Genomic DNA, 22,218 nt, shown 5'->3' on the forward strand with positions numbered 1-22,218 from the left:
TGTGTCAAGTCAGGGAAGCAGGAGGCAAGATGTACTATTTAACATCTGTGAGCTTAGTGTCTTTATCTGCAAAGCCAAAAGTGTTCATTTAAGGTTCTAGAGGAAAAACTCTTTGAAAATTAGACATGGCCCAATATAATTCTAGTGTCTTCCCTAAACCCTGCACTTATTAAAATTATTTTTTTTCTAGATAGCAGATTCTCCTTTAATCCTCTGTCTCACTTTCTGAGAAAGTCCTAGAAATACCACCCTCTGTCTAAGTAGCAGCCTTGCAAAGAAACTGTGGTCTGCTTACCTAACTGGCTTTGACCCGGCATCCAGCACCGAAGGGCAACATCTGCCTGTGTCTCTGAGTAAAACCCAGGCTCAACTGGGGAGGACAAACTACGGTATGCTGAAGTCCCTACCCTCAACCTCTCACTGCATGGCTTTGTGTGGATCTAAGAATGACCCCAGCCAGCCCCTGAAGAATTGGACATCCCTGAAGGGATCTTATTATCACTACTTCAGCTCCTGCCTTGAAAGAAGGTGAGACCAATCCTAGTTCCTTGAGATTCACAGCACCGGAGGCAGGCAGGCAGAGGCGAACTCTCAGGGAAGTGACATTATCACCCAGGACTCCTCAGATGTGTAAATGGAGCACACACGTCTTCCCAGAGTCAGAGCTAAGGAGAGAGAGCGGTCTGGTCAGCCGGCTCCCACTCTGCTGGGACTTTAAATGCTTGGAGAAAGGGGACACGATGGTGACTCCTCACATCGCTTTGTGTTTGTTCTGCTAAGGACACCAAGACTCTCACCAAACCTTAGATATTGCTTGCTATATTGTTATTGTCTTCACCCAAGGACATGGCTAGAGATGAGGGAAGTGAGATGCCCTTGCATTGGTCACAGACCAGCATACTAAGATATAAACAGTATGACGCAAAGCCTCTCCTAATCACTTCCATTTCTTTCCATTGTGGGCCTACAACTAATTTATTTTTTTCATGTTCTTTTTCTCCTTTCAGAATGCTAACAACTGTTCTCCTAAATTAGATTTAGTATAAGTTCATTTTCTAATTAGCTCCAAGTAAAATCCTTGAGAGCAGAGACCTGCCATTTCAACCCTAAGGCTCAGTTTTCAGAGTAGATGCAGAACCTGGATGCTGAGTGAGTTCCCCGGTAACATAAAGCTAAGAAAAGCAGATTGGTCTCATGTGTGAACTCTCTAGAGAATCCTCCCTCCCCCAGTGTGACTCTCTTTCAGCTTTAAGCAAGACATTTGTTAAAAGGGAGAAAATTATGGCACTCCTCGGTGTCTCCCACTCCCGAGGTCACTGCCCCAGAGTGGAATCACATGGCTTAATGGGCTATATCCCAGAGATCAGTCAGGGAAAGTGAAGAGAGCAATAGACAGATACTTTCTCCATGCTTCACAGAGTGTTCTGCAGGGCCACACAGATACCACAGTGTCCCCCTGTGAGGTACTGTAGCTAGTAATGTATACAAAGACGCCTGTTTCCTGTCTTCTTTGTTTAACACATACACACACACACACAGCACACACTCACACACTCACACGTACTCAAACAAACACACACACTCACACACACACTCACACACTCAAACACACACTCACAGACTCAAACACACACTCACAGACTCAAACACACACTCACAGACTCAAACACACACTCACACATACTCACACAAACACATGCACACTCACACACACTCACACACACATACTCAAACACACACACTCACACACACTCACACACACTCATACACACTCAAACACACACATACTCACACACACACTCACACTCAAACACACACTCAAACACACACACTCACACACTCACACACCCTCAAACAAACACACACACTCACACACTCAAACATACACACTCACACACACATACACACATATACACTCATACACACTCACACACACTCACACACACACTCAAACACACACATACACTCACACACACTCATACACTCAAACACACACACTCACACACTCAAACACACACACTCAAACACACACTCACACACTCATACACACTCAAACACACACTCACACACTCATACACACTCAAACACACACTCACACACACTCAAACACACATACTCACACACTCAAACACACACTCACACACTCAAACACACACTCAAACACACACATTCAAACACACTCAAACACACACACTCACACACACACATTCACACACACACAAACACACACACACTCAAACACACACACACACACACACACACACACACACACACACACGAAGCCACAAGCCAAGCTGCCATGAACATGAATACTAAATCCTCAGTCTTTAAGCCTCAGCTGTCAGAGAGGGATGCCAACCCTTAAGGAGATGGATGGCTCAGTGGAATTTAGAGAAATAACAGACTCAAGGCAAGGCATGGATGTGGTTACCCAAACAAACATCAAGGGACTTCTCCATTTGCAGATGGATAATTGTCAGCTATGTGCTTTCTTACATGGGGACCAGATGGGAACAAACGGATGCATCTCCGGCTTCCTGGACCCTCGGAAGATGTCAAATACACTCTGGAGCCGAAGGAGGAATGCGGTCCATTTGAACCAAACCAGCACATATTCCTCATGCAACTCCCAGGGTCTGAACATGCGAAGAAAACTCACAGGCATATAGAAGTTTGGCCCGCATTATAATGTTCAATCAGCCTATTAGGAAAATCTCACTGAGATCACGAAATCTAACTGCCTTTAGCTACAAACTGGAGTAAAAATAGGAAGCCATTCCCCAACACACACACACACCCTCCCACCCCACCCCCGCCCAAGCAATCAGGTAGTTATGTGCTTGGAGAACACTCAGTAGCCTTATCCTGGAGTCTGACTCTGTGAATTGCTAACATTCTATAAGGTAAACCACCCCAGCAGACAAAGGATAAAACACCAATGCTCAGTGTGCCTCGCTGGTGAAGAGGGCAGAGGGGTTGTAGAGCCAACCGAGACAAGTTGGTACTCAACAGGCTTCGCTCTCCTGCTGCCTCTGTGACTCTGGGTAAGATCCTGAGCCCCTCTGTGCCTCTGTTTTTATATCTAAAGGATCTACAAGATCACATGATGGGACAGGTCATCCCCAGGTCACAGTGCCCAGCATCAAGCATTCCTTCAACACATCCCATTCCCTTTCTCTAGCTGGTGACATTTCCTAACAGTGATGATTGATTGAATGAATGAATGAGTGAATGAATGAATGTGTCACTAACTTGAAGGCACTAACTTGAAATACTGTTCTCCTATGTTAGTATGATGTACATAATAACAAAATAAAAAATCTGTAATCCAAAAAAAAAAAAAAAAAAAAGGAGGAGGCAGGGGGAAAAAAAATCTGTAACCCTATCACATACAACAGCTATTTGTTAGCATTCCCCGGTACAGCCTTGATTTCTGCCTGTCTCAGTTGTCATCAGGCACTGTTACAAAAGGGATTGCTGCTTAGTCTCTCTCTCTCTCTCTCTCTCTGTCTCTCTCTCTCTCTGTCTCTCTCTCTCTATCTCTGTCTCTCTCTCTTCCCCACTTCTGTATGGTGTATGTGTGAGACTATGTGTGTGTAGGTATGTGTATGTGTATGAGTATGTGTGTATATGTGTATGTGTGTGAATATGTGTATATATGTATATGTGTGTTTTTGTGTTGTATGTGTATGTATGTATTTGTGTGTATGTGTACTTGTGTATACGTGTGTGTATGTGCGTGTATGTGTGTATATGTGTGTGTGCATGTATGTGTATGTATATGAGTATGTGTGTATGTGTATGTGTGTGAGTATGTGTGTATATGTGTATGTGTGTATTTGTGTGCGTATGTGTATGTGTGTATGTGCATGTATGTGTATATATGTGTGTATGTGTGTATGTGTATGTGCATGTATGTGTGTGTGCATGTATGTGTGTATGTGTGTATGTGTGTATGTGTATGTGCATGTATGTGTGTGTGCATGTATGTGTGTATGTGTGTATGTGTGTATGTGTATGTGCATGTATGTGTGTGTGCATGTATGTGTGTGTATGTGTGTATGTGTGTGTATGTGTGTGTATATATATGTATGTGCGTGCATGTGTGTGTACTAACTTACAGCTTATAAAATCATAGGCTTTTCAAACATCCTCAGTGCTAGTCATCCCATCTCCATCTGTTCTCCCGTCCTCCCCTCCCTTTCCTTCCTTATTAACCCCCACCCGTTATGTCCTTTCCCCCTCCATACATCTCTACATTAAAATCTTTCTCCAACTCCCCTACCCTTTGCCCCTTTCTACTTTCCCAACTTCTACAAAAAACCCAAACCCACAAATCTAAAGACTCGAAGTTAGGAGGGAGGATACATAGGGAGGACATGTGCAGTGTGTCTTTCTGGGTAATCCTTTCTTTTTATGGCACTGAGTAATCTTTTCAATATAATGGGAAAGGGTGTGTAGTCTGCTATTTAATTACTGAAGAATATAAACATGTTTTACCTCAGGTTTTTGTAATTAAAAAATTACATGTTTTTGAAGCTATGGTGAGGTGTAACTTAAACTGGATGTTATTTGCCAATAATCAAGAAGCAAGTCAGTCCATAGAATGGGTCCATAACTACAGTATCCTTTTTAGCCATCAAACCTGCTCACTAAGAAGCTGCCTGAGGAAGTGACAGCCCCACATCACCCAAATCTTCTCATATCATCCTGCCTCAGCTCCCCGATGACCCTGTCCCCTAGCATGTACCAGACTGGGGTACTAACTTACCAATGTCACTGAGCTCAGCTCACAAACCCATCCTTGTGAGAGAGGCCTGCCTCGAACCACACCTCCTATCCTTGCTCTCACTCATCACCAGTTCTACTGAATGTTCTAGCAGCACGGGTCTCCGTGTATCTATTTTGGTTCAATAGTGCCCTCAACCATCTCTGACGTTTAGGATTCTGTCCTCTGTGACAGTTACTGTTCCCTGTCTAGTTGACAGACTCTAGAATCACTTGGAGAGGGGCCTCTGGGCTTGCCTGGAGGGAAGATTGTCTTGTTTGCATTAAGGCTCATTGTAATTATGGGTCAGGCCATTCCCTCAGCAGATCCAGGTCTGTATAATCGTGGAGAAGAGAGAAGCTGAGCACTGCCTGGCCTGCATTGATCTGCCTGCTGCCCACTTTGCAGTGCAGGGTGAGCAGCTGTTTCAAGCTCCTGCTGCCATGATTTTCCTGCTACGGTGAGGTTTGTCTTTTGAACTCTGAGACACAATGAACCCTTCTCCTTTAAGTTGTCATAGTCATGGCAGCTTACACAGCAACAGAAAAATAAATGAAGACTCCTCTTAAACATATTCAAGGAAAAAATACTTTGGATGATAGGGAGAGAGGGCCCTGGGCACATGCTACTTGATAAAGTAGACGGGATGCACACACATATACCCACACCCACTTTATAGGTAGATTTTACATAAAGGATTCCATTTAAGATTTTTTTTAAATCTCTTTAAAGTTACATATTTTCTCTGAGTACTTATCGCAGTCCATTAAAATTCACACATGAGTGTTTTTAAATGAATCTCCTCAGACCAGTTCCTGCCTGATTGGGAAGCAGTATCTGCCCATTTCCTAAGGGGCCCCACCCTTTACCCTACGTTCCACTGAACTGGTGAACTAAAGACCTCTGCAATCAGATTTACAACTCAGCGAGATTAAACAGTTTACTGTTATTTATGACAGCCGTTCTAGGCCTTCCCTGTCTGCATCTGTCACTGTTCGTTTGAGAGCTCCTTCCCAAAGAACAGCATGCCTCCTCACCCAACACTGAGCAGAGCTGCAGACACGAGCCCCTCGAAAATATTTTAACCCAAGTGCTTGAAAGCGAGGTGAGCTCCCACAGCTGTGCGGTTTCAGACTCCTCTCCGATTACCTAGATTAGTGTGGAGTCTCCATCCAGCCTCTGCTGGGCCCTGTTCCTCTCAGTAATCTCTCACATGGCCCAGTCCATTAAGTCAAAAAAAAAAAAATGGTCAGATTAAGGTTGGCTTCAGGAAAGGGCAGTGGGGATCGGCCTGGATTGCTGTCTTCACAAAGACTGAGCAGGCAGGAAGGTTAAATATGGAAAAGCATGGTGTTGACCCAGCTTGCTCCCTCCAGGAGACACAACACACAGACTGGATCGGGAAGGTCCTTTGGGTTGAGTCAGTCTTGGGGGGAACAACTGCAGCCACTTCAGGGACCATTCAGAGGAGTGCATGTTCGTGAGGCAGGCGCAGCTGGCCAGGGAGGGGACGGTATCTGCAGCAGTTGCCACCCAACTTGCCGGCAGCCTGGAGAAATGCCAGCAGTCAAGAGGAAGCCATAGGAAGCAACTGTGGTAATCAGACCAACTCAGGAGGCTCTGGTTAGAAAAACCACTGTTAAAAAACACACTCTGCCTCCTTTTCATGAAAGTAAAAGATTTTACTAATACTTGTGTTCTATGAGTATACAAAAAAATTCTTAATAATTCATTCCATTAAGCCACTGGGCACCTTAGAAGGATGCAAGTGGCCCAGGAGTGTGTTCATCTACGAGTCAGGTCTGTAGATATTTAAAGTACACTTGTGACACTTTGCTAAGAGAACACTAGAAAACAATCAGGGATGGGAAGAGGGGGAAATGATCAGGTATTGGGTGGGGGGGAAGGGACTGAAGCAGCACTGAGGACCAACAGAAAGAACAGAAACAGGCAGGTAGGAGGTGGGGGGCCTCCAAAATGTACCAAGGACTTGGGAGGTGAGAGACTCTGAGGACTAAAAGGGAGGGATCTTAGATAAAATGCCCTACATTAGGGAGAGGGAACCCGGAGAGCCCACCACCAGCAGAAAGACAGGGCATCAAGTGAGAGACAGGGTTGCCATCCCACAGTCGAAACTCTGACCCATAATTGTTTCATGTCTGAAAGAACTGCAGGGAAATAGAGAAGAGCGTGAGTAAAAGAAGGTCCAGCGACAGGTCCAAAGGGGGATCCAGCTCAAGGGGAGGCCCCAAGGCCTGACCACATTGAGGTCTGGTGGGTTGGAGTGGGGGGAGTTAGGGACATCCTCATGGAGACAGGGGAGAGGTGGAAGTGGGGTATGGATGTAGAACAGTTAGGGGTAGACAGGGAGGTGGATAAAATCTGGAGTGTAAAAAGAAAAGATTAAAGAAAATTAAAGAAAGAAGAAAACAATCTATACATTCCATAATGTAACAGAGAAGGGGTACATGACTTATGACATGGTGACATAATGACACTATTAAAATATGAAAACAGTAGGAATACCAGAAATGTATGAATGGCAACTTGCTAACTGGAAAAACAATCACAGGGAAGGCATGGTCCCATATTTAGAAAACCAGCAAATAAGGTTGGACTCTAAACAGTTACAGTGGGCATATCTGTGTGCTTGTGGTGGGGTGGGAGAAGGGCCCCTTCTATTTCACACACTTTTCTAATTAAAGCAGTCAAATATATATACATTATATATATATATATATATATATATATATATTCATTGACTTCATAATTAAAGACATGACTAACCGGGCACAGAAGAGAAAGGCTAGAGAGTCATATGAGCTTACAGGGCCAGCCTGGGCAACACAAACTGCCCTCGATCTCAGTAACCAACAAACTAACCATCCAACCAACACAACAAAACTAACACACCAGGGCTGGGGATTTAGCTCAGTGGTAGAGCGCTTACCTAGGAAGCGCAAGGCCCTGGGTTCGGTCCCCAGCTCCGAAAAAAAGAACAAAAAAAAAAAAAAAAGAACAAAAAAAAAAAAAAACTAACACACCAACAGCAGCACACAGCCTTCCATGGCACAGCAAAAACAGGAAGAGGCTTGGACTTTATCTGCAATGCTGTTGCTTGAGACCTAAATGACCAGGACAAATTGTTGTGTTTATAAAAAGATAAAGAGAAAAGAGATATGTTTTGGTGGAGGTATAGTCAGATATGGCGGGAGCGGGTGTCTCCGGGGGCCTATGCTGAGGCATCCATTCCCCCTGAGGGACCGGCTGCATGAGGGTATGGTATAGAATAGAGCTTATTCGGGGCATGGGGAGTTGAGAGGGTAATAGAGGCAGAGAAAGGCAGAGAGAGAGAGAGAGAGAGAGAGAGAGAGAGAGAGAGAGAGAGAGTATGTGTGTAGAAAAGTAGAGGCCAGCCATGAACATGAGGGGGCATGGGGAAAGAGGGGGAGCAAGAAAGCAAGAGAGAGGGGAGGGGGCAATCAGCTCCTTTTATGGTGAGTCAGGCACACCTGGCTGTTGCCGGGCAACTGTGGGTGGAGCTTAGACAAAATGCTAACAAATCACACAGCCTCAGATTTGGTTTATTAAAATAGAGAGCAGTGACTGTTTTTTAAAAGACTCTATTAGTTAAGATATTTACTGCCCAGCTAGCGACCAAAATGTCTCCCAATGATACATAATAACCATGATGGCTTTCCCACAGCTGCAGCAACTCTTGAGTATTTTCTCAACATAACAATTCTTTTTATTTTAGATTTATCTGGTTACCTTCTTCGTGTGTTTGTTGGTGACAAACTTTGTATTAAGTTGTTTGAGTTTTCTTCTTGATTTGGAAGAGTACTTCTATATTGGAGACGCAAACCATTAGTTTTAAAACTTTCTTCTAGATAGTGTTTTGAGATCCTTTGTTGAATAAACTAAACTCTGTACCTCTGGTTTCGGATTGTTTTTTTTTTTCCTTTTTCCTTTGGAAATCCTAACTATAACACTAGGCAGGACTAGCTAGAAATCAGGAATCTTGCTACAGGAAAACAATAAGAAAAGCTATAACAATATTATGTTTGTACAAAATGTTTCTTAGTAAAGACTTGGAAAGGGAAAAGTCAAAACCTTCATGACTCCAGGCCAAGGAAAGATCCTCTTTGATGGTTGAGTGTTCCTGAATTATTTTCTCTTCATCTACAAATAGAGACATTGCTCCAAAAGGTGATGTCACTAAAACCATAAGAGGTACGTGAAAATATGAACTTTCACTTTTACAAGTCTTGTGTATATTATAGATATGCATTTACTAATAACCAACAGAGTAAACTCAGATGAGAGGATTTTTAATGCCCCTTTGGCTGGGCAACCACAGCAGTGTAAGTACACTGACCAGGCTTGAGCGGTTCAGATCTACCCATAAGGCTATTGGCCAATGCTGACACTGGAGTTCTAGCTCTCTATGCTCATGTTTATATCCCATATAATGTTTGGGCTGCTCCAAAAATTGACCCCCAAGACCTGGTCTTCAGATCTGTAAAGAAATTAGCAAATTTGCAGGGTTCACGGAAGGGCTCCATCAAAACAGATCAAAAGTGATTCTTAGGGCAAGTTTGACACACAATGTTGTGGACGCATGTCTGCCTTTTCAATAAACATCATTATATCTTATCACAAGATCTAATAAAACAGCTTGGTTGAAAACACCATCTGGGTCTCTGGATATATTAACCAAAGCTTAAAATAACCTCCCAGCAACTGGGAGGGCCCAGCTGTTCTCAAACTCGCCCGTTCCTTTGACTCCCCCAGAAAAAGAGAGAAAGAAGACTAGAGGCTGAAAGTGTCACCCATGTATTGGTCACACGGGGAAACGGAGACGTACAAGGGCTCCTGAAGTGTGTTACTGCTCCCAGGAGATTTGCCTATTACACACTCAGGTATGGAGATCCAGAAAGGACAGTGAGGCAAAGTTATGGAAGGTTCCTTCCGTCGGGGTTTCTCCTGAGTGGCACCACGAGCCTGCTTTCCCTAATGTCTGTGCTAACAAACACTGCAGCAGCTAGTTCTGCCCACCAGATCTGTAATGGACACTAGCTAAAAACACGACGCTATCAGTCCTCCTCCAGAGGCAAGGTCCTGGGTCACCCAACCTTAGATTTTCAGATCTAAGGCAGGAAAGAGGCCCCAGGTGTTGACGAACAGGGTGCAATTCTTACTTCCTCCTCAGCCTGCCACCCACCCAGCACCAGGACAGTCTCGTTTGTTTCAGCTTCTAGTCTATGATATTCCTCTTTGACACCATGTCAAGATCCACTCCCCGGGTAGTTGTAACACATGCCAAAACAAGTATGCTCTCTCCCCCCCGCCCTCTCTCTCTCCCACCCAGCTTTTCATGGGCAGTTGGGATCATACAATTTGTGGGAGCTCCTGCCCGGGGGACAGTCCCAAATCCCACTGACAGTAACCAGCTCTTCCAATCTCTTGCATCACTGCTGGTCATCATGCTGTCAGTACAACTAGTTTATATGTCACCAGCAAGTGGATTTTCTCTTGGCTGAAATGTACGACCGAGCTATAAAGCTTTTGTCGAGGGACTCATGACAGGCTTTGTTCAGTACATATGGTTAAACCGTAATTATCTAAAATTCATTCAGTTGGCCACAGCAATACGTTTTCCTTTTGCTAAAATCTATTATGGTTTAAAACTGAGATGTCTCCCAGAGGCTCATGTGCTGAGGAAATTAGCTGTGGGTTCATGGAGTTTGGGAGAAGTGATTTGATCCTGGGGGTTTTCACCTATTCAGGATTAAGACCTTGATGGAGTCATAATATAAAGGGAAGGTAGGCAGGGCCTATTTGGAGGAAATGAGTAACCGAGAGCAAACCCCTAGAAACACATACCCTATCCCTGGTTCCTTCCTATGTCACTACATTTTCTCACCACCACAGAGGTTGGGAAGACAACTTTGATTAGCCACATGTTCCTGTCACCGTGGCCTTCTGCTTTATCATGGACCCACAGCAAACTGACCACAAATTGACACCCCAGAAACACTGGGATAAAATAAATAAATAAATAAATAAATAAATAAATAAATAAATAATCCCTAACACCATACGCATTTGTCACAATGAAAACTGACCAACATGGTGGCCTAAATGTTACAAAGTGCATTCTGGAGCAAGGCTTGGTTGAACTCTCAGGGTAGGTCAGTGATCTGAAGCCAATTTGAAGACAATTGGCTTCTAGGTATGCCGAAAGGCGAATGTGTCCCTTCTGCCATTTGAGTGGCAGAGCAAGGAAAAGAAGTTTCTCCTTGCAGCTGCTAGCCCAAGGCTATTTCTACCATCCTGTCACCCCCAAGGTGATCACACTCAGAAATCTTGAGTGGACTTTCCAAGTGTGTGCTTGAACATTGGATGACATAGGGGGCATAGCTCAGAGAAAGCGCTGGAGGAATCAGAGTTGGTTTTTTGTTTGTTCATCTTTACTGTTAAGATTTTTCTTTTTCCTTTGAGATACAGGTGCTTTGCATGGATTCCTGCAAACCCAAAATGGGCATCGGACAGTTGAGCTGCAATGCAAGTGCTAGAAATTGAACTCAGAACCTCTCAAAGAGCAGCCAGCACTCTTAGCCACTAAGCCATCTCTCCAAACCCAGGAACCAGAATTATTAAATATGCAGAAATCTCTATTCTTCAAGAAAAGAAGCATGACTGGTGCCTGGCTACCCTGAAGGAGAGAGTGGATGCTAACAACCTGGGGATCTTTTGCTGCTCTGTGGAGCCGGGCTTTACCTGTATCCCACAGAATCCTGAGCCTCATTTAAGCTTGATCCTAAGCTTCACCTCTCAGTGAATAGAACCCATCGTTATAAAAGATGCCCCAGGTACTTTGCATCCTCCATCAATAGAATATATCTTTATGCTTATTATAAATCCTTCTTCCCTAGGCCCTTACCCTGAGCTCTGTCAATCAGTCGTTAGAACTCATTGTCTTATAGCGGACAGAGTTGCTTTGCTACAGAGGTGTGCTTTGCAAAGGGGTTTTGATGTAGCTGTCCCTGAAGCTTTGCTATGATAACTGTCTCATTGAGATTCTTCCCAAATTTTTCTGTGTTTAAAGGTGTTAGAAAAACAGACTGCAAGGTCAGACTCTGCAAGGTGTGACCCAGCACCTGCTAAAGTGACTGGCCTGCATGTCATTCTTCACCTAGGACAGATCATTCGCTTGCAGGGACCCCGACGTGATAACCTGTATTTAATCTGCAGATACTCCGGGGTATACCAGACCAACTCTAATTTTAACACACAAGCAGATTTGAAATGCTGTTTCAAAGCCAGGCTACCCAACAACATTGCCATTAACTACTTACGACATTTCAATTTCACTTTATTAAGCTGAAACACTGTAGCTCACTGATGTAGTTCATCAAATACATAATTCATTATATCTCATTAAGTATATATTTATACATAAATAGATAATTCATATATATTTCATTAAAATGAAATAAAATAAAAAGCTCATTGGTCACACCAGCTACATTTCAAGTGTTCAGCTCTCATACTTGCATAAAACACAGGACAGGGCTGAATCCAAGACATTCCCACCATCAGAGAAGCTATTGAATATCATCTCCAGAGGAGGAAGTGACACTGAATGCGTGTCACTGTTGACTTTGTGGAATGCACCAGGAAATCTTGGATTTTTTATGCATTCAATTTCAGCAGATTAGTAATAAATAAGTGTTTTTGGTTTTGTTTTTGTTTTGTTTTTTTGTTTTTTGTTTTTGGGGGGGTTTCGTTTTGTTTTTGTTTTTGTTTTTGTTTTTTTGCTGTCTGCTCTCCACTCAATGCTGAGGAAGGAACCCAGGCTTTGAGGATGCTGGGTAAATGTTCTATCAATGACCAAGATTTCACACAGTCACTTCTCAGTCTGCTCGCTAAGGTCAAATGCAAGGGAGAAAATTTTAGAAAATTCCAGAACATCTTGAGGAAAACACAATGTCCAATATTAAACGTAGTTAGAACAACTAACAAGATTCAGTTAAAGAAAACTTTGATCTCGACTGCAAAAAGGGAACCATCCACCCAGAAAGAACAAGGGCATTTTTACAGCAACTGTCCTGTATTTAGCTCTTAAACTATTTAAACTGTGTGTGTGTGTCTGTACATGTGTACATGTGTGTGTAGTGTGTCTGTGTAGTGTATGTAGTGTGTGTGTACATGTATACTGTGTATATATATATATGTGTGTAGCGTGTATATCTGTGTACATGTGTGTGTAGTGTGTCTGTGTAGTGTATGTAGTGTGTGTAGTGTGTGTATGTGTATGTGTGTGTAATGTTGTGTGTCTCTGTACATGTGTAGTGTATGTAATGTGTGTGTGTCTGTGTACATGTTCGTGTGTAGTGGTTGTATAGTGTGTGTGTGTGTGTGTGTGTGTAGTGTGTGTGTGTGTGTGTGTGTGTGTGTGACTCAAAACCCACAGCTCTCAAATTTTATAGTTTCCATGTTGTTAGATAAAATTACTTAAAACCTCCTGAGAGGTATTTTAATTTTTAAAAAAGACACAAACCATGCTCTACCCTAGAATGAAAGAAAAACAATGGCCATGTATAAAAGTCAGAGACTGAACTGAAAAGCCAACAGTGTTTAATCTTGTGAACAAGATTAGCTTGGTACTAACTAGAACCTCTTCAGTAGTATTGAGTCTCTCTCTCTCTCTCTCTCTCTCTCTCTCTCTCTCTCTCTCTCTCTTCCCCTCTGTCTTTCTCTCTCTCTCTCTCTCTCTCCCTGTCTCTCTCTCTCTCCCCCCTCTGTCTTTCTCTCTCTCTCTCTCTCTCTCTCTCTCTCTCTCTCTCTCTCTCTCTCCCTGTCTCTCTCTCTCTCCCTCTGTCTTTCTCTCTCTCTCTCCCTCTCTCTCTCTCTCTCTCTCTCTCTCTCTCTCTCTCTCCCCCCCTGTCTCTCTCTCTCTCTCCCTCTGTCTTTCTCTCTCTCTCTCTCTCCCTCTCTCTCTCTCTCTCTCTCTCTCTCTCTCTCTCTCTCTCTCTCACACACACACACACACACACACACACACACACACACACGAATGCCAGCTAACATAATTTGGGAATTAGAGAAATACTATTTCAAGACCTCCAATGAAATAGTTTAAGAGATCAGTGGTGAATTTTAAGTCATTGAGTAAATATTGATTAAAAGACCAAACTTGCAAATTGTGTTCACAGCCTGCGCCACTGCTGCGGTCTAAGGCTAGCAACCCCTCCCGCTTGCTGAGCTCCAGCCTGAGGGTAAGGAGTTGTCCGTACTATGGCTCATACAGAACAGGCTGCCCCCACACTCACTAGTAGGAAAGCAGCCAGGAAACAATTGGCTACGAAGCCAGTCACGAGAGTGCGCCCTCTACTGGAGGGGTGAAGAAACCTCATCGTTACAGACCTGGTACGGTGGTACTCCATGAAATCAGACGCTATCATCAGTCCACAAGCTTCCCTTCCGATGTCTGGTGCGAGAAATTGCTCAAGACTTCAAACCAGATCCGCACATCCAGAGTGGAGCTATTGGGTCTTTACCGGTAGCTGATCGGTCACTTTGAAGATACCAACCTGTGTGCTCTCCATGCCAAGTGCGTAACAATTGTGCCAAAAGATATCCAGCTGGCACGCCGCATTGCTTAAGAGCCCACTATGAGGGGAAACACTTCATTCTCAAAAATGTTTTTCCTCTACTTCCTGTTATCAGAAGTTCTGAATGTTAGAAATATTTCCGTGGGATCAAAAGGTACCTGAGTATATGATTATGAGTAGAAACCTAGGGGACAGAATCAGGTGTTGGCAGCTTCTTCATTTCCATTTGTGTGCAGATTTTTAATATAAATGCAGGGTATAAACTATTAATGCAAGCAAAATGTCTTAGTGACCACATCTCAACAGCTCAACTTTGTAACAATTATAAAGAAACCAAATATGCACACAATATAAAGTTGAGCCTACAACTGACTAAAACCAGGGAAGGCACGGTGGGGCATAGGAACAGTGACCAGTGGGACTCCAAAGTCCTTCTATTGTCCCCAAATGGAAGGCCAAGCCCAAAAAGCTTCACAAGACTCAGATAATTCAGAGACCCCTCCCCCCGCCCCGAGTGCTGCTGATTGATGTGGGGCTGGACTGGGATGAGAGACGATAGTGGGGAGACCCAGGGGATATTCCAAAAGGTGATTTACTATCCCACCGGTAAGACAGGGAGAATGGAGCAGAAGAAAAATTGAACGTCTGAAAGATGAATATACTGAATTAACTATGCTTTTTCTTGTTTTGGGTTCCTTGAAACGGTCTTACGATGTAGCCCAATCGACATCAATCTCCCAAGTGATGAGATCAGAGGCTTGTACCACAACATCAGACTCTGAAATACTCTCATGAAGAAGTAAGTTAAAACTGAATCCACTGAACTAGATGGATAGAAAGGTACTAAATGTTCCTTTCTCTCAAAATTCATACATTGGAGGCCTAAGGTGACGGTTGGAGGTAAGGCGTTCAGGGAGTGATTAGCTGGTGAGGATGGAGTCCGTGTGATTGGAATTTAGAGTCCTTGGGAATTAGCGAGGCCCTCCCACCAAGTGAAGCCACAGTGAGAAAGCACCATTCTATGAGCCAGAAAATGGGCCCTCACCAGACACTGAAATAACCAGAGCCTGGACCTCGGGCTTGCAACCTGCAGAACCGCTTTGCAGTGAGTTTCTGATGCTTATCCACTAGCCAGTCCGTGGCATTGTGTTACAGTAATTCAGGCGGCTAAGACCAGTCTAATTGGGCCATCAGAGAAAGCTTGAAAAGTCAGGCAACTCGATTCTTGGACAAATCAGCTTCATAGACAGATTCACAGACAGGCGAGCAGGAGAGTGTTTTATAGGTTAAAAATTGACCTGAGTTACCAAATGCAACGTTGATTCCTCGATTAGGACAACTTGGTTTGAGTAAATCACCATAAAAGAATTTCAAAACAACTGACTCTACCCAACGGTAGAGTTATAACTACATAGGGGAAGATTCTTATTTATGAAGAGACCCATATTGAAGAATTTATGGACAAATGCTATTTTTCTTAAGAAAACTGAAAATATTTAATCCAAAAGCAATGGCATAAACATTATAAAATGTTATAAAATATAGCCAAGACTATGGAGGTCAATAAATTCTACTGGAAAGCTATAAATTTTCATATATTTTTTTATTTTTTTATTTTATTTAACTTCATGTACATATTTATGTGGGCGTTGTGTATTGTGAGTGCAGCCATGTACTATCCCAACCACGATTTTTAATTTTTTACACTTGTTTATTATGTACGTATGTGAGTACACACACGTGCGTACAACTACCACAATGTCCACGTGGCAGTCAAAGGTTCTCTGCTGCCACATGGATTCTAGGAATCAAACTCAGATGCAAGAATTGTATATGCTGAGTATCTTTCGGGCTCCATACTCATAACTCTATCCTAGAAATGTTCAAATCCTAAGTTATACATGAGCGTAAGATACATCAGCTTAAAGCTTATGAGCTATAAGTAAATATATATTATATATATTTTATATTATATTTTATATATATATAAAATCTGTTCATCATTTAGAAATGTAATAATCCTGGTCCCCTCCAGCAATTATATTAACAACTACCAAATACAGCTTTTCTTAGAAAACCTCCTTGTAAGATTAATTATCTTAGTCAGTTTTCTATTGCTGTAAAGAGGCATCATGACCACAGCAATTCTTATAAAAGAAAGGGTTGAATTGGGGCCCGGCTTACAGTTTCAGAGGCTTAGTCCATGATCACCGAGGCAGGAAGCATGGAGGCCCACAGGCAGACACGGTGCTGGAGAAGTAGTAAGAATTCCACACCCTGATCCAGAGGCAGCAGATGAGAGACACTGGGACTGGCAGGGGCTTTTGAAACCTCAAAGCTCCACCCCCAGTGACACACTTTCTCCAACAAGCCACACACACCTCCTAATCCTTTTAAAAAGCTCTCCTCCTTGGTGACTAAGCATTCAACTATATGAGCCTATGGGGGCCACTCTTATTCAAACCACCACATTCACTTTTCAATCAAAACCAAACTTTTTCCAGATAGAGGAATGATAGGCCACTCGATGACCAGACTTTCCAGTTCAGAGAGAATACATTCTAGTTTGTTACTTGTGTATCCTGGTTATGAACATCCAGTCAGGAATATATTTTAAAGGCTTTAGAAATGCAGGTCCATCAGCCCTCAGCCTCCTGTAGCCTTAGGTTAGAAGGCAAGTGAGTCTGCATCCATTTTCAGTCACACAAGGACCAATAATGCCACTGTTCTCTAGTCCTGCCAAACCACATCTTCCCTAGAGTCAACCCTCTGACTATTCACCTCAGAACAAGTCTCTTGGAAGGTGAGGAAGAAATGAAGAGGAGACTGATCCAAGCCACTGCTTGAGATGCAAATCAACAACCATCTTCAATAACTATTGTGACCCACAATAAATCCTCTCAGACCCTGACAGAGAGTGTGGAGGAGGGTGAGCAGCGTTACAGTACTCCCAGAGCTCATTATCCTCCATCAATGCCCAGGAATAGCTTTGTCAGACAAGAGGGAAAGAGCATTTGTCAATCTCTCACCAAGCCCAGACTCCAGCCAACATTCATCAACCCCAGGTGAAGAGCCGAAGTTAAATACCAGTCTGGAATCCACTCTAAAGCGTCTGGGACTATTTCCCATGATTGCTTTTGGGATATTAAAAAAACGAAGTAACAACAACAAAAGCCTCACAAAACACCTTTCCCCCTATTCCATTCCTAAAACCCGGAAAAGAGAAAAATCACAGTAGGAAACGTGAAGCATGGACGATTGTAGTGAAGAAACACTAAGGAGAAATGAAAACAGAGGGGGTGGGGTGGGAGTGGGGGAGGGGGAGGGATGGCCAGACTCCACAGGACAGGTAACCTATCGGCTTTCACTTTTAAAGATGTACATCTGCAAGAGATTTCACTCAAGGGAAAGTTCCATGGGTGTAAATCTGATCGCGTTCACCAAGCTCAAGTGACCTTTTGAAACCATATTTCCTACAGATAATTCGGAGACCCCTAAAGTTTGCTAATTACACGTTTTGGTAACTGGATTTAGGGCTAAACAGGGACAAGGTTGGGAGAGCAGAACGTATTTACCATTTACGGAGGTTTGAGGGTAGGGGTGCTTCTCTCTGTAGGGTACGGAAGAGGGAGCAGACAGAAAGAAACTCAAGGTCTGAGAAACCAGGTAGCAGAAAAAAATGCGGAGGTCTTAGGAGAAGGGAGAGGAAGTGAGGATGCGTTAAGAATGCTACTGCGAGTCTCACTTACACCCTTTAGAGAAAGGCCTCCTGGAAACTAGACAGCCCAGGTTGCAAAGCCCTCAAACCATCCAACCCGTCCCCGTCCCAGTCAAAGTCACCACTAAAGAACCACTTGGTTAGAGTGATGCACTGGGGTCCACTCTTGCCAAATAGCACGTGGTTCAATGCTGGAGTGTGTGCGCACAGGTAATTGTTAAATTTGACAGCTACAATTTGGGGAGAGAGAGGATTATGGTAATAATAGTAATAATAATAATAATAATAATAATAATAATAATAATAATAATAATAATAATAATATACCAGGGTGGGAGAGCATGTTGGCAAAAGTCTGTGTAGGGAGGTGGGCAATAAACCGGTTGGAGGAACATGGGAAGCCCAAAGCTGCAAAGCAGAGGAAAATGAAGAGGAAGGGAATACAGCAGAAAGTACAACAGGTGCGGGAGAAGCCTAGGTTCCAGCCCAGGGGCTTTGAGAAGAACAACCCCCCTTTAAGGCCAGTGTCCCAGTGTGTCTAGTGGCTGCCAGTGCACCGGTATGGGAAGCTGGAAAGAGCACAAGGGAGGTGGCTGGGGTGTGGAGACCCGCAAACCTGGCATGAGTCACTCACCCCGTTGGCCGCAGCCATCTGCACCACGATCTCAGTGGCCGTCCTGCTGAAGTACCTGCCATCGCTACCCACCACCATCGTGCAACCCTGCCTGTCGCGCAGGTCAATGGACGACAGCACACTCTGGATGAAGTTGGGCAGGTAGTTGCGCTGGCCCTCAAAGAGTCCTGTGGGCCGCCGCAGCCCGCCGCCACCGGTCGGCCGCTGGTCCTCATAGGGCGCTGTGGGCACGGTCAGCACCGGGATGGGGCTCCCCTCCATGGCGCCGCTGGCCGGTCCTGCCGTGGCTGCGGGAGCCTCGGGGATCTGCCGCCCTCCCGGGCCCCTGAGGTCTGGCCTTGCTCCCGGCTCCGCCTTGCGCCCTCCCCGCCCCTTCCCACCCTCCCGCTGCTACTCTCAGATTGTCCCCTCAACGTCCGGGAGTGGAGTCTGCCTCCACCTTCAGATAGTTTTCTGCAGCCCAGCTCCTTCTGAGAGGATCGCCCAGCTGCCCTCAAAATCCTTTCCCCGGCTCGCCCTGACTTTCCGAGTGTCCCAAAACCAGGCTCTAAGACCACCTCCTATGTCCCCAACCACACCATACACTTGAGTTCAGTGCCGGGGACTCAGCCTTCCAGCTACTCTGGAGGCCCACTCTTCACTAGAAGACAATCTTAAGACTGGAGTCTGAGCTAGCCAGGGGCCTAACCCACAGCCCTCTCTCCCCACACCCTGAGAGTCAGTTTAGTTTCTCTCCCTAGTAAGGACAGAGAGGGAGGTGGAAGGGGGCTAAAACCTTTTGCCATCAGAGAACAGCCCTAGCCAAAAATAACCCTGGAAAGGAGAGCTGAGAATTGTTAGGCTCTGCCAGACATGAAACTGAAGGCTGGGCAGTGTGTGTGTGTGTGTGTGTGTCTGTGTGTGTGTGTGTGTGTCTGTGTGTGTGTGTCTGTGTGTCTGTGTGTGTGTGTCTGTGTGTGTGTGTCTATGTGTGTGTCTGTCTGTCTGTGTGTGTGTCTGTGTGTGTGTCTGTATGTCTGTGTGTGTCTGTGTGTATGTGTCTATGTGTGTGTTTGTGTGTCTGTGAATCTGTGTGTCTGTGTGTATCTGTGTCTCTGTGTGTGTCTGTGTGTGTGTGTCTCTGTGTGTGTCTGTCTGTCTGTGTGTGTGTCTGTGTGTGTGTCTGTATGTCTGTGTGTGTCTGTGTGTGTGTCTGTGTGTGTGTGTCTGTGTGTCTGTGTATCTGTGTGTCTGTGTGTATCTGTGTCTATGTGTGTGTCTGTCTGTCTGTCTGTGTGTGTGTCTGTGTGTGTGTCTGTATGTCTGTGTGTGTCTGTGTATATGTGTCTATGTGTGTGTCTGTGTGTCTGTGTATCTGTGTGTCTGTGTGTATGTGTCTATGTGTGTATCTGTGTCTGTGTGTATCTGTGTCTCTGTGTGTGTCTGTGTGTGTGTGTGTGTGTGTGTCTCTGTGTGTGTACTCAGCAGGAATACTTGTTGTAGGGAATCATATCCTGTCAGCCCCTTTAGTCCCCAGGACCTACCATAGCATCTCTCCGGATGGGAGCTTTTTTTCTTTTCATTGTAATTGCAATAAACATGCATTTTCTTATTCTTGTCCTTCCTACACATCTGCTTAGAAGCTGGCTCCCTTCACACTGCGTCTGTCCACACTACTGAACTCGTTACTGGATAAAGCACCTTCTGCCCACCAGGAATGAAGGAAGGAAACCAACTGAAGCTAAGGTGAGGTACCCCCACCCCCACCCCCACCCCCACTGTGCTTGGCCCTTTTGCCTGAAGCCTTTCATTCCGATCCTCCTCAAACCTAAAACCAGGAAAATCTTCATCTAGAGAGGAGTGAAGAGGGAGGGAATAAAAGGGGGAACAGGACTAAGCTTGGCACACAGCTGTGATCCCAGACCATCTACAGTGCATGGAGAGAGAGAGGTCAAAGCAGACGAAGGCCTCAGCAGCAGCACGGGACTAGAGTGCTTTCTAAGAGTCAAGGCAATGGGAAGGGAGGGACAGGAAGGCAGGCCAGCTTCATAACCACAGCTGGTGACATGTCCTAGTGGGCAGAGATAAAACCCAGTCCTAGTCTCGAGGACTGGATGCCGCTAAACTGAACTCAGACCTTCTATAGAAGGTGAGTGAGGAGAAATGGGACGCTCTCTGGCCTAGAGACGCCTCTCAGCCTTCTCTGAGTCCCAAGAGATCAGCACCATCTGGAAGTCTTGGCGTGAAACAGGAGCACCTGTGTTCCCTTTCTTCTTCTGTAGCTCCTTCCTGTCAAGACAGCACCAACCACCGTCTTTACACCAAGCATAGACCAAACTCAGCAAGGCTGGTGTTTCCCCAGTGAGATCCTGGGGTAAAGCAACTGTTGAAAGCCTTCATCCCCATTCCATGCTTATAGAACCACAGAGCACGTTCGTGCCTTGAAGACACTGGAGGCTCCACCCTAAAGAACCTGCTTTAACTTCAGCGTGGCGTTTCCGAGTCTTATTTAACCTTGGGGTTCATTTCTGAATCACCAATGAACAGATCAAAGATGAGAGCGTTCCACAAGACGTTCTACGTCTCTGGGTCCCTTCCGATTACATCATCCTGCTTTCTTTTTTGAACCATTAACATATTAATCTCATCCACATTCCAATTAGGAGCTTGTCAAAATTATAGGAAAGGCAGCACGTAAAGCTGGCAGGCTCAAAACAGAATCTAGGTGTGTCCCTGCATGCTGGTAATCCCAGCTGCAGGCCGGGCTTCATCGGAAGCCCTAGGAGACAGTGTGAAAAAGATCAGATTCCGTTAGATTAGAACATGAAGAGCTTCAAGGAGACTACTTCATCGAATTTTAAAATGTTCTTACTCTGTGTCTCTTGACGGTTCAATCCGGGACACTGGGAAATCGATCTGTGTCCTTAGGGGTAGGGGTAGTGGGGCCGCTCTTTAGGAATCACTAAATTGAAATGAAATCATTAACTTTACAAAGTCCATAGATTTTGCAACTCAGTTAATTAACAGTAAGTGCTTTTCACACTGGGCCAAGTGCAGACAACTGTAGGAAATCAAGACCTATGTTCATTTTTCTCGTTGACTTCTGCTGGCCTCCAAAGACTTATGGACGGCCCTTAAATAGTCTAGGTATCCTGTGGCTACCTCCAAAATCAAACTGCTAGAGAGCTGGATCTCTTTTTTAAACATTTCCATGTGTTTATGTACTGTACTGTGCATGTAGGCGCATGCATGAAGGTCACATCTGAAGGTCAGAGAACAATGTCCGAGAATCTGGTCACTTCTTCTACCAGTATTGAACTTAGGTATCAAGGCTTGGCAGCAAGCACCTTTATCTGCTGAGCCATCTTGCTGACCCCCTAAATTTCTTTTTACACTTTGAGCTGTTGGCTCCTTATGCATTGTAATTTACAGGGCATGTATGGGCCAGTAAATGTGCGTATTGTTCATTAGCATTAATTCCCTAATTTATGTTATTGTA

At 44.5% G+C, this 22,218-nt stretch overlaps 1 protein-coding gene across 2 annotated transcripts in view; it reads right to left on the bottom strand.

The window, feature by feature from the left end:
- Pgm5 (phosphoglucomutase 5) overlaps window positions 1-19,048 on the bottom strand; it is a 187,761-nt gene extending 168,713 nt beyond the window's left edge. Inside the window, exon 1 of one of the 2 annotated variants that reach the window (NM_001191953.3) lies at window positions 18,741-19,048. In NM_001191953.3, the coding sequence (NP_001178882.1) occupies window positions 18,741-19,001 (261 nt within the window). In that variant the 5' untranslated portion in view covers window positions 19,002-19,048. Of the gene's footprint in view, window positions 1-16,572; window positions 16,701-18,740 lie in introns of those variants that run through there. The other variant, XM_063273533.1, reaches the window with a different exon arrangement.
- Window positions 19,049-22,218: the final 3,170 nt, after the last annotated feature.

The sequence above is a fragment of the Rattus norvegicus genome, chromosome 1, assembly GCF_036323735.1.
Source record: "Rattus norvegicus strain BN/NHsdMcwi chromosome 1, GRCr8, whole genome shotgun sequence".
In the NCBI taxonomy this organism is placed as follows: Eukaryota; Metazoa; Chordata; class Mammalia; order Rodentia; family Muridae; genus Rattus; species Rattus norvegicus.